This window comes from Acomys minous (assembly GCF_964271855.1).
Source record: "Acomys minous genome assembly, chromosome: 16".
Classification (NCBI taxonomy): domain Eukaryota; kingdom Metazoa; phylum Chordata; class Mammalia; order Rodentia; family Muridae; genus Acomys; species Acomys minous.
In genome coordinates this window covers 63,769,395-63,785,560 of record NC_140498.1, presented here as the reverse complement: position 1 = coordinate 63,785,560, position 16,166 = coordinate 63,769,395, and the positions used below count along the sequence as shown (strand labels likewise).

At 44.6% G+C, this 16,166-nt stretch overlaps 1 protein-coding gene across 1 annotated transcript in view; it reads right to left on the bottom strand.

Annotated features, from left to right (window-relative positions):
• The window catches only part of LOC311587167 (uncharacterized protein), a 68,199-nt gene extending 53,858 nt beyond the window's left edge, over positions 1 to 14,341 (bottom strand). Inside the window, exons 1-4 of the mRNA XM_084763665.1 lie at positions 13,818 to 14,341; positions 10,294 to 10,380; positions 627 to 753; positions 362 to 422 (exon numbers count right to left, since the gene is read on the bottom strand). Of these exons, the coding sequence (XP_084619791.1) occupies positions 362 to 422; positions 627 to 753; positions 10,294 to 10,380; positions 13,818 to 13,901 (359 nt within the window). The 5' untranslated portion in view covers positions 13,902 to 14,341. The remainder of the gene's footprint in view (positions 1 to 361; positions 423 to 626; positions 754 to 10,293; positions 10,381 to 13,817) is intronic.
• Positions 14,342 to 16,166: the final 1,825 nt, after the last annotated feature.

Genomic DNA, 16,166 nt, shown 5'->3' with positions numbered 1-16,166 from the left:
CAAAAGAAAAAAATAAAGAAAGGAAAAAGAAGGGTTTCAGAGACAGACTTATTACTATTCTGTATCTTTTGCAATATCTAACTAGTGTGAAAGGAAACATTGGCAGTTCTCCAGCCTAGTTCTTATGGGGCTATGATTCAAATGATGATGCCTGCTAAGCATTGTTCCTTGTCTTCTTTATTTAGAGCAATGTATTACACACGGAAATCAGACAGTTGACATGAGGTACATGCTTGTGTGAGAATTAATAATCACTGATAATCTTAAAGCTCTTTTAGCCTGTTGCTTTTCTTTCAAACTTCCAGGATACCTTAACGTTTCTTCAGAGGCATGTTCATACCAGTTTGCACATGTAAATTACCTTCCACGCTTTCTAGAACTTTTACAATGCTCTTCGATATGTTGGTCTTCCAAATTGCAGCCTAAAATATAACACCAAAAAATGTGTGATATATTATTGGAAGTTAGACAAAATGTAACTTTCTATATTAAGTGAACCTTACTTTCCTGTCTGATTTATTCATATCATTCTTCCTCATTCTCAATAGAAATTATAGAAAAGCATCAATAACAAAGAAACAATCGTTCCCTTATTTTAAAAAGTGAAAGAAAATTCACTGTCTTACCTATGGCTGTGAGGTTCCTGAAGGTCTCCAGCATCACCTCTATGTAGAGACTCTTCTGGGAAGGATCCAGCAAAGCCCACTCTTCTCGAGTGAAGTTCACATTCACATCATCGTAGGTCAATGAATCCTAAAATATCCCATATATGTGTACAACAAAAAGCTTGATATGACAACACTGCAAATACATACTTCATTGACATATAACTCTGGTGCTTCCGCTACTTATTACCTGACATGGAAGTTATAACACAATCACCAAGTCATTTTAGAAAGAAACTGAATAATGAGGTTCATCTCTGTCATTGCTGCACCCTTCGAATAGGATATAGCTTCGCAAGAGAAACGCCAATTAACAGTGGTGCGAGTGGTTGGGAGGGGGCAAGCAGATAGATCAACAGCACTGAGCCCAAACCAGAAAAAGTATATGAAAAACTACTACAAAAATGATGGGCAAGATGGGTGTATCTGCTCATGTCTTCAACCCTAGCAATTAGGAGGCAGAGACAGGTGTATCTCATTGAGGTGGATGCAAGCCTGGTCTATGCAACCAGCTCCAAACAGTAAGAGGTACGTATATTAAGAGCCTGACTCCCCTGCAAAATCAATCAAACAAACAAACAAAAGAGATAAAGAGCTCAGAGGTACTTTACTGACGTTTCTAAGAATTATACATTCATTGCAGTTCTGTATTGTAACATAAATGTGGCGTTAGTGTAAGGGAACGCAGGGTTAAACAGTTACAAATGGGCAGATGAAAATATGAGCAATAAAAATCTTCATAATAGGTACCATAGGGTAGGAGAGATATTCACATAAGAGTTCTCACTGATTTTGCACATAATGGGGTCAACTGCCAGGATTTCTATGGGGGCTCACACCTGTCCATTATACCACGTGCAGAGTTCTGGGTACACCTTCTGACTACTGTGAAGACCGGGCACACATTACGTACATATTCATGCAAAGAGGCAAAACACTCCTATTCATTCGAAAACATTCAAAACAAATATAACTGATAGGAAGAATGTCACACACCTTCAATTCAATGACTCAGAAGGCTCAGGCACCATTAGTGTCATGAATACGTGCCATCTGAGAAACAATATACTCTCTGCCAAATTTCAAAATTCAAGATGTAGATGAAAATCAGCACAACAACATGTGATTGCATATACAGAAACCTACATTCCATGCCCATCAGTTAACAGTATAAAAATAAAACAAGCCAGACATGTTGGTCAGCGTTTAATCCCAGCACTCTGGAGCCAGAGTCAACTGGACCTCTAAAGTCAAGGCCTGCCTGGTCCACATACCTACCTTCAGGACAGCCAGAGCAACACAGAAAAACTACATCTTCAAAATCAAAACCAAAACCAACAAACTAAAACTACACAAATATCAGGCCAGCAACGTGCCTCAGCATTGAATAGCAGTTGCTTGGAGTGTATCTTTCGTCAGTTAGGGATAGAGCGTGTATTGGGGAGGGCAGGACAGCACAAAAGGGAAGCGGACTGAGAAGTTTCAACCACAACACAGTAGATACACTCAAGTTGCATTCCCAATTAAGGAATCTGGAAAGGTTTCTAAAAAAGCTTCCATAAGCTCCCCTCCAAAATGCCACAAAGCGTGGTTCTCCCCTTCCCTTGAGGCCTGCTGGCCACCAGCCCACCCAGGCAAGAGGAACAAAGCAAGTACAACAGAGATCAGACACTCTAGGAACCACTTCAGGGGGTAGTTCGGTTTTAATCAGGGAGAACCAAGGCTGTATGTCTCTAGGGCAGCACGCGGGCGCGGGGGTGGGGGTGGGGGTGGGGCTTCCGGCACAGGCATTCATAATTGGTTGGAACCAGGCACTTAAAAGATGCTTGTTTTGCATTTGGTTTCCTATGGCTACTGACTGGATGAAAGTCTGTACCAGTATGAGGAAATGTACATTTTCAGATAGCATATGCAAGAAAACAGATTTTTAAGGAAACATCCTCCTGTCCCACCTCCTTCAGCAAACCCTCCCAGCAAGCGGCACCACATATCAACAGCGGGAGACCTCAACACCCCACTCTCACCAATGGACAGATCATCGAGACACAAACTAAATGGAGAAATAATGAAACTAACAGACATCATGAATCAAATAGACCTAACAGATATCTACAAAACATTTCACTCACACACAGAAGCACCTTCTCAGCACCTCATAGAGCCTTCTCCACTATCAACCATTGACTCGGTAGCAAAGCAAGCCTCAACAGACACAAGAGATTGAAAAAACTCCTTGTATTTTATCAGACCTCCATGGATTAACGCTGGAGCTCAACAACAGAAACGAGAGAAAGCCTACAAAGTCACGGAAACTGATTAACTCCCTATATAATGGCAACTAGGTAAAGAATGAAATAAAAAATAAATTAATGGGCCGGGTCTGGTGGCGCACGCCTTTAATCTCAGCACTCGGGAGGCACAGGCAGGCGGATCGCTGTGAGTTCGAGGCCAGCCTGGTCTACAAAGCGAATCCAGGAGAGCCAAGGCAACACAGAGAAACCCTGTCTCGAAAAACCGAAGAAAAAAAAAATTTAAATTAATGAAAATGAAGGCACAACATACCCAAAGCTATGAAACACAATGAAAGCAGTACTAGGAGGAAAATTCATAGCACTAAGCACATTCATAAAAAAATTATATTGATTTACATTCAGAATTTTAGATTCACCAAGATAGGAAACAGGTTTTCTTCAAAGTTGTCAAATACAAATAGGCAAAAGACCATAAATGTAACATATATAATTCCTGGTTCTTTCATGATTGCTCTTGCTATATGTAGTTTATTGTATATATGTGTAATAATATAAATGTATGTTGTTGTTTTTTTTAAATATTCATTTATTATTATGCATACAGTGCTGAAAAGGGCATCAAATCACAGTATAGATGGTTGTGAGCCACCATGTGGTTGCTGGGAATTGAACTCATGACCTCTGGAAGAGCAGTCAGTGCTCTTAACCGCTGAGCCATCTCTCCAGCCCCATGTTGTTGTTTTTTTTAAGGCTGAAAGGAAGAAAGAAATTGGGAAGATCCCATACTAGCAACTTAACAGCACACCTGAAAGCTCTAGAAGAAGAAAGAAGCAAACACTCCAAGAGGAATAGATGACAAGAAATCATCAAATTCAGGGCTCAAATCAATAAATTAGAACCAAAAAGAACAATGCAAAAAATCAATATTGAGAAAAATCAACAAGATACACAAATCCTTGGCCATACTAACTAAAAGGCAGAGGGAGAGTATCCAAATTAACAAAATCAGATATGAAAAGGGGGACATAACAACAGACACAAAGGAAATTTTAGAAAATCACAAAGGCGCATTCCACAAAATTGGAAAATATAAAGGAAATGGAATATTTTCTTTTCTTTTTTTTTTTTTTTTTTTGGTTTTTTTTTGAGACAGGGTCTCTCTGTGTTAGCCTTGGCTATCCTGGACTCGCTTTGTAGACCAGGCTGGCCTCGAACTCACAGTGATCCACCTGCCTCTGTCTCCCGAGTGCTGGGATTAAAGGCATGCTCCACCACGCCCAGCTTGGAAATGGAATATTTTCATGATAAATTTCACTTACCAAAATTAAAACAAGATCAGGTACACAATTTAAACAATCTTATCAAGCAGTTATCAAAAGTCTCCCAAAGAAAAATGCCCAGGGCCAGATAAGTTTTAGCACAGAAGTCTACCAGACATTCAAAGAAGACCTAATATCAACACTCCTCAAACTATTCCACAAAACATAAACATAAGAAACATTGCCAAACACAGTTTAGGAAGCCAGTCACCATGATACTTAAACCACACAAAGACTCACAAAAGAAAGAGAATTCCAGACCAATTTCCCTTATGAACATTGATGAAAAAATAATGAAATACTTGCAAACTGAACCCAAGAACACATCAAATATACCATTCATCGTGATCAAGTAGGCCTCATCCCAGGGATGCAGGAATAGTTAAACACACATGAAAAACCATCAGTGCAATCCACCATATAAACAAATAGAAAGAAAAAAAATCACAGTTATTTTATTACATGCAGAAAAACCCTGTGACAAAATCCAATACGCCTTCATTAGGAAAGTCTTGGAGAGCCTTTAATCCCAGCACTCGGAAGGCAGAGGCAGGTGGATCACTGTGAGTTCGAGGCTAGCCTGGTCTACAAAGTGAGTCCAGGACAGCCAAGGCTACACAGAGAGACCTTGTCTCAAAAAACAAAAACAAAACAAAACAAATAAAAGAAAGTAAGTCTTGGAGAGCCAGGCGGTGATGGAGCACGCCTTTAATTCCAGCACTCCAAGGCAAAGTCAGGCGGATCGCTGTGAGTTTGAGGCCAGCCTGGTCTGCAAAGTTAGTCCAGGATAGCCAGTGCCAAACAGAGAAACCCTGTCTTCAAAAACCAAAAAAACCAAAAAAAAAAAAAAAAAAAAGCCTTGGAGAGATCAGGGCTATAAGGCCCATTATGAAGGCAAGGAGATGGCCGACATCAAATTAAATGGAAAAAAACTCAAAGCAATCCCACTAAAATCAGGGACCAGACATGTCTCTTCAACCTGAGTCAGTCAAAGGTTTGCAAATTGTAAAGGAAAAAGTCAAATATCCGAATTGGCAGATGATATAATAGTATACATTAGTGACCCCCAAATTTCCACCAGAGAACTCCTACAGCTGATACCTTCAACAAAGTGGATGGACACAAAATTGATTCAAAGAAGTCAGTAGTCCTCCTGTATACAAAAGACAAAGGGGCTCAGAAGGAAATAAGGGAAGCCACACCCTTCACACAACAGCCACACATAGTGTAAAGTAGCTTGGTGTACCTGACCAAGTAAGTCAAAGATCTGTATGACAAAAACTTCAAGTTTCTGGAGAAAGTGAGAAAGATATCAGAATATGGAAGGATCTCCCATGGGAAGACGCTCAAATATCACTCAGAAAGGGAAACAGAAAAGGCAGAAGAGAAGGTTGACTAGAGGGAACCAGGTAGCAGAGGGGGAGCGTAGAGAAAGGAGGGTGGAGATGTGACCTGGGGAGAGTGGAGTCAGGAGAACAGAGGCCTCCAGGGAAAAGAGAAACTGTGGGCAGGGGCATCTCTGTGACAAGATGGAGACCTAAGTCAGGGTAGGCTCCTGGGAAGATATGAGGGAACGCTAGCAGAGACTCCTAGTAGGAGGTCCCATAGTGACTGAAGAGGACACGGGAAACACCAACTCACCCACAAAATCTTTGGCCCGAAATTGACCCTGCTTACAAGATGTGCAGGAAGAAAGATGGAGCAGAGATTGAGGGACTGTCCAACCGATGCCGAGACCAATCCAAGACCCACCACCCCATGGGAGAGAGCCAACCCCTGACAGTATTAATGGTACTCTGTTATGCTTACAAAAACGAACCTAGCAGAGTTGTCCTCTGAGAGTCTCCACCTAGCAGCAGTTTGCAAAGATGCTGAGACTCACAGCCAAACACTGGGCAAAGCATAGGGAGTCGTGTGGAAAAGTGATGGCAAGGAAAACAGGACCTGGAGGTGATGGGAGCTCCACAAGAAGACCAATACAACCAACTGATCACGGCTCAGAGGGGCTTGCTGAGACTCATGCACCAATCAAGGACCATGTATGACTTGGACCTAGGCTCACTACAGAGATGCTGTCAATGGGCAGCTCAGGCTTCATGTGGGTCCTCTAGTAAGGGGAGCAGGGGCTGTCTCTGACATGGACTCTGATGCCAGCTTTTTGATCACTTCCGCTATGGTCGGACTGTCTTGCCAGGCCATAGAGAAAGAGGACAGGCAACATCCTGATGGGACTTAATGAGCTGGGGTGCATGGGAAGCGGGCTCCTCTTTTCTGAGCAATAGAGGAGGCTGTAGGGGGAGAGGCAGGGAGGGTTGGACCAGGAGGAAAGCAAGGACAGGGCTATGACAAGGGTATATAGTGAATAAAAATTAAATAAAATTAAAAAAGAGAAACAGTTCATGGTTTGTATTATACACCTAAATAGCTTGTTTTGCACTAATTTTGAAGAAAAATTTAATGTCTGCTTCCTGTCACAAGGACTATGGCACAAGATGTGGAATCTGTCCTGTCCACATGCCCAGCACCATGCACACCTGAGAACCGTCTGGGCCACGCCAACTCCAGTGGAGTCTGTGTGACCTGTTCCGCAGGCTGAGGCAAAAACTTCACAAGAAGTCCCCTGGAACGGGTCATGGTGGTTTGACCCTAGCCAGTGCACTTGGCTGGAGTTTCTTAGCAATTACTTTTATCTGTTCCGTTCCTCGCTCATGAGATGTTCCTCATAGCCTGAGCTGAGATGCCAAGCGGGAAAACGGATATGAAAATGTTCCCTGAGACGGAGTCCCCCGCGTGACCCTATATCCAGAGAAACCAGCGCGTTATCGCGCTATAGAAAGATGCTTTGCTAGGGGAGCTCATGAATTATTTACAAACCTCTTCCAACAGCAAAAACTCCACATGGCAATGCATATGCTGTCGGGAGTCGGCTTTGGTATCCCAGATACTAAGGGTGCATATAGATTGGCTATTACTCCACATCCACCTCTGCCTTGTACGGGAGTTTATGAAGAGGACGGTGGATGGATTATGATTAATGGAGAGAGCGTGTCTTTTTCCTAAATGGGGCTGAGCACCTTGAGAGGGCTTGGCCTCCTTGCTGTCTTCTTACTAAAAAAAAAAAAAAAAAAAAAAAAAAAAAAGAATCAACAGGATTCTAAGAAATAACTAACAAATAACTAATGATGAGTAACAGGAATTTGGACTATTTAGTAAAATGATACGGACAAAATATTGGCCATAAAGTACCTACCTAGAGAAAAAGAAGTCTCAAATAGAAAAGAATTAAAATAGTTTAAATTCACCCCTTGAAGGTTCACATAGACTTAGGCACTAGATGTTAAACAATAATTAACCACAAAAATTGATTAACCTGCTCTTGGTAGAATGCTACCAACTTTGGATGATCTTATGCTTTACTGTGCCAAGTAACACAAAACAATGATGTTATCTGTTCTATCCCTGACTGCTTTGCTGAACCCATCTTCCAAGAGCTGTAACCACAAAGACATACTTGTTTCACTGTGTATAAATATTCTTGCCTAAAAGCTGTGAAATACACTCAGATTCAAACTGCCTCTGTGCTTGTTTCTGTTCCTCCCCACCGAAGCTTTACCCACCAAGTCTTCGAAGCCCCTTGTTCCACGGACCCCCATATCCGGCTGGAGTGGTCCAGGGCACCCCTGCATCACAGAAACTACTTTTGTACCCAGGAGTTGAATTTCCCTGATTCATGCTATTGTGCCTGGTGGTAGTGGAAAGGTCAAAAAGATTCTAATCAAGTATTGCTGAAGGTTGCTCCCTATAACCTTTCCCCAAGTTTCTAAACTACAAATAAAATCTGTCACAGAAAACTGGGGAATGCAAAATGCAGAACTTCTGGAAACGAGACCTTCAGGTTTCCAACCTGTCTTCCTACTTCACACCAAAAGCAACGGCTGTCTGTGTGTGCACACCTGATAGTGATTTTATAAACACCACTGCTTTCCCCTGCCGGGGATGCACAACCCCCACCTCTCCCAGGAGGAAGATTTGCACTCAGAGAGGATCAGAGGTCAAGGGCTCTGCCCAGATCACCACATGGACCTCATGACCCAAGGTCCCTCCTACTCCCAGCGGATCAGACTCTGATATCTCCGCAGACCTGCTCCTCCCGGCCTGGAGACAGGGGCCTCACACTCACCATGCCATGCCATGTGGTTTTCCTCGGAGCTTGCCACAGAGGCAGCTGAGGAGAATCCTGCAAAGAACCTGCAAGCTACCTCCCACTGGTGCTCCTGACTGCTAGGCCTGCCCACAGCCCCTCACTGCCTTGGACAACCCAGGTGGGCCTGGGGACAGGAGCAGCTCCTATACTGGGGGACCAGAGATCAAATGATGCAGACAACTGAAGCCTTCCCAGCTCTCTCCTTCCTCCCTAGGGGCAGACAGAGACCTAGTCTGGGATGTTGGTATTTAATAGAATGTTCCAGTCTCCCAAAGCACTTCCTGTTCCTCTTCCAAGGCAACGGGGTCCTTTATGCACACATTCCACTACACATTCAATGTCCAGTGCAGCCATCTCTACCTCATAGCTCGAAAGTCCTCCAGGCAAACTTTAGTCAAAGTCAAACAGTAACAACAATTAAAGCAAAAAGTGGGGCTGGAGAGATGGCTTAAGTGGTTAAGAGCACTGCCTGCTCTTCCAAAGGACCCAGGTTCAACTCCCAGCACCCACACGACAGCTCACAACTGTCTGTAACTCTAAGATCTGACACCCTCACACCAATGCACATAAATTAAAATTTAAATTAAAAAAAAAAAAAAGCAAAAAGTGGCCGTGAATTTGAATGCAAGGAATGGTTAATGGAAGGCGAATATAAAAAGGAAGGCCATGGCTGCTCCTCAGCATGATGGAGCAGCACACTTACTGTAGAGGAAAAGGAGAGCCTAGCCAGAGCCAAGGACATCTAGGAGAGTGGGCATGAGCCCGAGCCATGTGAGGGAGGAAGGGAGGATCAGACCAAGAGGCCAGGAGAGTAAACAAGGCAAAAAAGACCAGGTCACCAAAATGGTTGGCTTACTTAAGGACAGCTGGGAGAAGGGCATCCCAACCCCTGGGCTAGAGGGTAGGCCATGCCAACCCTAACCCTGCAAAAGGTAGGGACTGAGGCCTGCTGGGAGAGCCTGTTAGACAGGTCCGCTTTGATTTGGTCAATGGGCACATCAGCCATTTGTCCCAGGGTTCAAGACTTAATAGTTGAAGTGATTTATAATCTCAGATATTATTTCTACTACTTGAAACAAGCTTTATGATGCAATACGCCTGAGGGGCCAATCATACAGACTAGAACACACCAAGTGTGACTCACACCTTTCCTCTCACGGTGTGCATTTTCAGACATCCGTGTTAGGCGCAGCCACAGCAGTTTGTCCCGATCTTCTGTGTTGGTTGAGCTAGCGTGGTGACAGAAATTTGGTTTCTAAAACTAAGTTCGGTTCCTCAACCAGATTCTTGATTCTCTTGGTCTGTGACCCACTCCCCCCCCCAAAAAATGACCAGTTTGGACTTTTATAGATTGTCTAAAATTGATTCACCTGACTACTCACTGCTCAAGGCAACTGCTGTCAAAGGAAGAAAGCTGCCACCTTCTTTCCTCTTTCTATTTTTCTGTGTTGTGACTAACACCAGCTTCAAAGTTGGTCTGTGAACTCACTTCCTACACAGGCTCCTCTTTATTTGTAATCTCCGCCCCAGCAAAAAAAAAAAATCCAGGGAGGTTGGAAGACAATCACTCACTGGTGTCTTCTTTCCTGCTGACCGGGCAAGGCCCAGCCTGAAAGGAGTTACAGAACTGTCTTCCAGGCCCTGGGCAGAAGAGGCAGGATTAGATGCTCAAAGCCGGTCTTTACTACATAGCATGAGGAAAGGCTGAGCTACAGGTGATGTTGCTCTAAACAGAAACAAATATGAAAACCCTTGAGGAAAAAAAAAAGGAATAAAATTATTTTATTTTATTTTATTTTTTTGGTTTTTCAATACAGGGTTTCTCTGTGTAGCCTTGACTGTACCAGACTCACTTGGTAGACCAGGATAGCCTTGAACTCACAGCGATCTGACCTTCTGAGTGTTAGGATTACAGGAGTGCGCCACATGCCATGCCTGCTCTAGGAATGAAATTATAAATAACTAAGAAACATTGGAGAATAGAGACAAATAAGAGACTAAAGCAGTGATGCATAAAGAAAATGAAATTTAAAAAGTAATCCCAAAATTGACTGTTTAAAAAATTTTTTATTTTTAAGTTATTCTTGTTACATCTCAATGGTTATCCCATCCCTTGTAACCTCCCATTTTTCCCTCCCTCCCATTTTCCCCTTACTCCCCTCCCCTATGACTGTGCCTGAGGGGGACTTCCTCCGCCTTTATATGCTCATAGGGTATCAAGTCTCTTCTTGGTAGTCTGCTATCCTCCCTCTGAGTGCCACCAGGCCTCCCCCTGAGGGGACATGGTCAAATATGAGGCACCAGAGTTTGTGTGAAAGTCATATCCCACTCTCCACTCTACTGTGGAGAATGTCCTGTCCATTGGCTAGATCTGGGTAGGGGTTTAAAGCTTACCGCCTGTATTGTCCTTGGCTGGTGCCTTACTTTGAGCGGGACCCCTGGGCCCAAATCTGCCTATCATGTTCTACTTGTAGATTTCTAGGACCCTCTGGATCCTTCTACTTTGCTATTCTCCCATGCTTCTCTCATCCAGAGTCTCAATAGGATGTCCTCCCCTCTGTGCCAGTTTCCTGGTAAGTGAAGGCTTTCATGGGACATGCCCCTTGGGCTAGTGTACAGATATAAGTGAGTATATACCATTTGACTCTTTCTGCTTCTGGGTTAACTCACTCATTATGATCATTTCTAGCTCAATGACTTTTTTTTTTTAAGATAACTAAAATTGATAAAACACACAGGTATACTGGCTTTGAAAAAGCAGAGGGCCTTCCTTGGTAGAGGGAATGACATTAATGAGATAGTTTGCCCTTGCTCTTAAGTGCAAAGTTAGCTGCGGACACCTAAATCCTGACACACCCAGGTACAGATAATGACACGTGCTTCAAATTTCTGACCTGACTTAACTACGTCAAGGAGGAGTGCACATATCTACATAGGACACTCCTTAATTGGAAATTCGATATGCACTGGCTCCAGTTAACCCACCCAAAGTGTAGTCCCACCAATCTGGTCTGTTTTTATTCACATGCATGAATTAATACATGCTAGGAAACTACAAAATCACTCACTCTGCCTCAGGAAGGTCCTTCCCCATAAGGGTGACCACTGCAGCTGACTCCCTTAACCTGTAGTCTGCGATCCAGCTATTACCTCTGCTGTTTCGCCTGGCACAGTACACAGTATGCTGTTCCTCCTACTCTGGCCTGAAGGCAGAAGCCACTCTCCACAAGCAACTCATTTCCCTGTTAGTACAATGAAAAGTTCACTACATGCCTCAAATGGGTTTCTTTAAAATAGTACAGCTCTTTAACTAAAGAATTTAGAAGCTGGACAGTGGTGGCACACACCTTTAATCCCAGCACTCAGGAGGCAGAGGCAGGTGGATCTCTGAGTTCACGTCTGGGATTGCCAAGGTTACACAAAGAAACCCTGTCTCAGAAAACAAAACAAAGAATTTAGAAATTTTCATCAATAGGAACACAAGGTCATTGCCCTGGGGAGTAACAGACCAGGTCCAAGTCAAAACAACTTGTCTCAGACACATCTTTCTGAAAGGCTGAAGATGCAGCTGTTCTGGAAGCACTATGCCTCCCTAAGGAGAAATCACTGCCCACACAAGAAGAGCCATCTGAAGACATATTTCGCATTCCACATACGCTGTCAGCCTTTAGTCTCTTTTAGGTTCAGGCCGCAGGTTATGGTTTGAAACACTTAAATAAGGAGCTGGACACTGCAAGTCTAGCCACTCAGACCGATGGGACATTTACACAGCAAAATATTCCCAGACCAGAATTATTATTTTTTGGTTTTGTTTTGTTTTGTTTTGTTTTTTGAGACAGGGTTTCTCTGTGTAGCCTTGGCTGTACTAGACTCGCTTTGTAGACCAGGCTGGCCTCGAACTCACAGCAACCTGCCTGCTCCTGCCTCCCGAGTGTTGGGATTAAACTAATTCACCTCCACGCCCAGTGAATTATTTGTTAAGTACATCAGCGCTCTGAGAACAGCAGGTCACTCTTCAGTGACAGGGTCCTGACTTGAAGGTGTCAGAAGATGAGACGATGGGAAAGTAGCAGGTAGAAAGTAGAAAAGCCAGGGCAGGAGGTCTTCCACAGCTACGTCTTATGCCAACTAAGCCTCTGAACAACAGCATCTTGTATAGGACTTACAGGGAAAACAATGGGGAAAATGGAAGACTTCTATGACACCAGCAGAAACCACTACACAATGGGACTAACTCAGGAGTTTAATAAAACAATGTTGCGCAAGGGAACACAGGGTATCTAAAAACATTACTGACCAAGCCACAGTGGACTTGGGATGGATAGCCACAGCCCCATGTGAGAGAATGAGTTGGGTTCTCAGGAGCTGAAGCAACCCCTCCCCAAAGACCCTCGCTCTAGACCATTCCCAGCCTCTCCCGAGCATGCTCCTGCCTTTAGAAAAGGAGCTCTACTCCCAGTGCATAGGGGCCTTAGGGACAGCTCCCAAGTCCTAGTCTCCAGGCTGTTACTGCCTCTCCCAAGCATGCTCCTGGGGTGGAGAAGGAGCTCTGTCATTCTCCATACAGGAGGGCCTCATAGAAAGCCCTGCTTCATCAGGCCAGCCCTCAACACAACAGTCTTTTTCCTTGTCAGAGAGTTGTCGCCTGATGTAGTCTTGCCTATGTGGCAAAACTATGCTTTTCTCAAGAAGAAAACTGGCACTTTAAGGAACACCAGGCCTTGATGTTGGTTGTGAACCTGTCATGCCCCACTGAGCAGCTTGTTAGAAGCTTGGAGTGGGGTGTGTGTGTGTGTGTGTGTGTGTGTGTGTGTGTGTGTGTGTGTGTGTAATGGGGATGGAAGTAGTGGCTGGTTGTACATATGTGCTGTCTCCTTTATCATATTTTGGAGCCAGATTTCTGGACAATTATGGTGGGCAAACATGTGTAGCACACACCTCTAAGAGGCCTGGTTAGCACACTGTTCACCTGTGGGGTGTTTGAGAGGCGGTCCTCCTCAGCTAAATTCGGCTTGGTGCCTCTTACTATAATCTAAACATTGGCCAATCCTTTATACCATCAGTTCTACCTTTCTACATCACATTTTAATATTGGAGCCCCACCCAACACATGAGATGCCTTTTACAACCTCCACAAAATGAATTTTACCCCGAAATGTTAAATGCTAAGGGCAGAACTTGTAGAAGACGCTAGAAAAACTGGGACTCTCCCAGTTTGACATCCTGCCAAGGATGTTCTTACACACAAGCCCCTGCTCGAAATGGTTTGCCCAGATGCTGCCCCCATTGTGAAGTTAATCAGAGGCCACAACTGGGTTCAGAGAGTGACTACAACCACAGAGGACCTTACACGTGGTGACATCTGGCCGCCACTTACCATCCAGCCCCAGAGAGGACCTACCACACCAGTGGCGCAGCCGCCTGCTCCTCCCCATTGCGGGCCTTGACCCTGTCTCACCATCTCCTGACTTAGGAGCTTGCCTGAGCTCCCGTCGCAGCATCCAGCAGCAGCAGCGCTCAGAGCACAGGACACGGAAAGAGCCAAGCCACATCAGCGCAAAAGCGAAACCTAAAGCACGGCATCCGGAACAACCCGCCTCCTCTTCTGACTGGCAGGTCCTCCTGAAAGCCCTCATTGGCCAGTGAGTCTTGAGTGACATGAACACCTCCCTTAGGGTTAGAGTGTACAGCAGACACAGCATTGTGTTTCCTGGCCCAGGCTTTCAGTCCAGGGTCCAGGGCCAGACCTTTTCTAGAACTGCAGAGATTTGCATCTCCATAGCACTCGTGCCTGTCCTCTGCTAGCCTACCCGCCTGATCTCCCATCCAGCCCGCGGGAAGACCCAGCTCTCCAGCTCCTGCGGCCCACCCGACAGCTCCTCCCCTTTGTGTGCAGTGACCCTGCGCTCACCACGTTGAAAAGCTTGCCTGAGCGCCTCTCACAGCACCCAGCAGCAGCGCTCAGAGCTCATCGCACAGAACCAACCATTCCAGCCTGCTCAGCTACAGAGCTGATCCTGGAGCGCGGCACCGGGAAGAACCCGCCTTCTCCTGTGACTGGCAGGTCGGCCTGGAGGCCCTTAGAGTCTCCTCCGGAGGGTTTGGGTTCTGCCAAAAGCACATGAGAGCAACAGTGCTGAACTGAAACCACAGTGAAAGAATCCATGACCTTTAAATTTTGCATATGTTTTGGTTGTTGTTTCCAAAACTAGTAAGACATGAATGACCCTGTCAAGTTTGGCTTCGAAGTTGAGACGGAACCGATTGTGCTAGAATGACAGCGGCATCAGGTTCTGTATGAAGCGTCATCGTGGGGATAGAAGTCACTTTGCCTACTCCTCCATCAACTAAGAATGAGCAGAATAGAGTGTTACCGTTAAGGTCCCTTCTAAGGCTTAAAATCCAGAGCAAGGGCCTTCTCTTTAATAGTGATGATCTCCTTAAAAATTCCTGCCTTGGGGGCTGGAGAGATGGCTCAGTGGTTAAGAGCACTGGCAGCTTTTCCAAAGGTCCTGAGGTCAATTCCCAGCAACCACATGTGGCTCACAACCATCTATAATGAGATCCGGTAGCCTGTTCTGGCATGCAGTTGTACATGCAGGCAAAACACTGTATACATAATAAAGAAAAAAATCATTAAAAAAAATCCTGCCTCTGTTTCTGCATTTGGCTGCCACTTGAAATTACCTAGTACTGTTTTTCTCTCCAAACCACAGGCATTGAATTTCTTTTTACCTACCTTGTTGCTATTTTTCATGATAGATCTGAAGGATTTGTCAGTAGCGACCATCAAACAGAATCAATATTTCATCTAAGAAATCAACCTATTACTTTTTTACTTGGCCCTGCTTAATTTTACAGGACATGAGCAGATTAAGAAAGATTTTTTTGGACAACATATGATACAAATAATCCCTACCTTACTTTTTCATGGAGACTGTTTCCCACTAAAACCCTGACCTTCACCACCGCCGTCTGCATAACAGAGAGGTGGGCTACAGCTCCGCAGCTTCTCACACCCCCTTGTGGATTTCAGGCAACCCCAGCACCACAGAAGCCCACACACAAAATAATGCTCAACTACTATTTTATGTCTGCTTCCTGCCGTGTGGATGGTGGCATAGGATGTGGGATCCACCTGCACAACACTGCACACCTGAAAAACCTCTGCAGCTCAGAAACCTCTTTTGTACCCTGGAAATGAATTTTCCTGAATCGTGACACTGTGGCTGATGGTAGCAAAAAGGTAAAAGGTTTCTAACTAAACGTTGCTGAAGGGCAACACCCCTCACCTCCTTTCTACAAGGTTCTAAACTATTTGTGAAAGTGATCACACAAAACTGAATGTGTAGTACAAGGTTGAGATCTTCTAGAAACCAAACATCAGTTTTTCAAACTGTGGTCCTATTGGACACGCAAAGCAGTGCCTGGTGTGTATACTGGACAGTGATATTACAAGCATCACAGCTTCCTAAAAGCAGGGCTGAAGTGCCTACCCCTCCCCAGGGGATCCATACTCAGGAAAGTTCAAGGCCAAGGGACTCTGCCCAGGTCACCATATGTACCCACAGAGAGAGCCAAAGGCTGGCTCACACTCCATCCCAATCCCTTCAAATCAGACTGTGATATCTCAGCCCTGTTGCACTTCCTGATCTGTGGACAGTGTCCCCCACATTCACCATGGTATGGCTTGTAGTCTCCCTCACCCCCTTTAAAGACCCAGCAG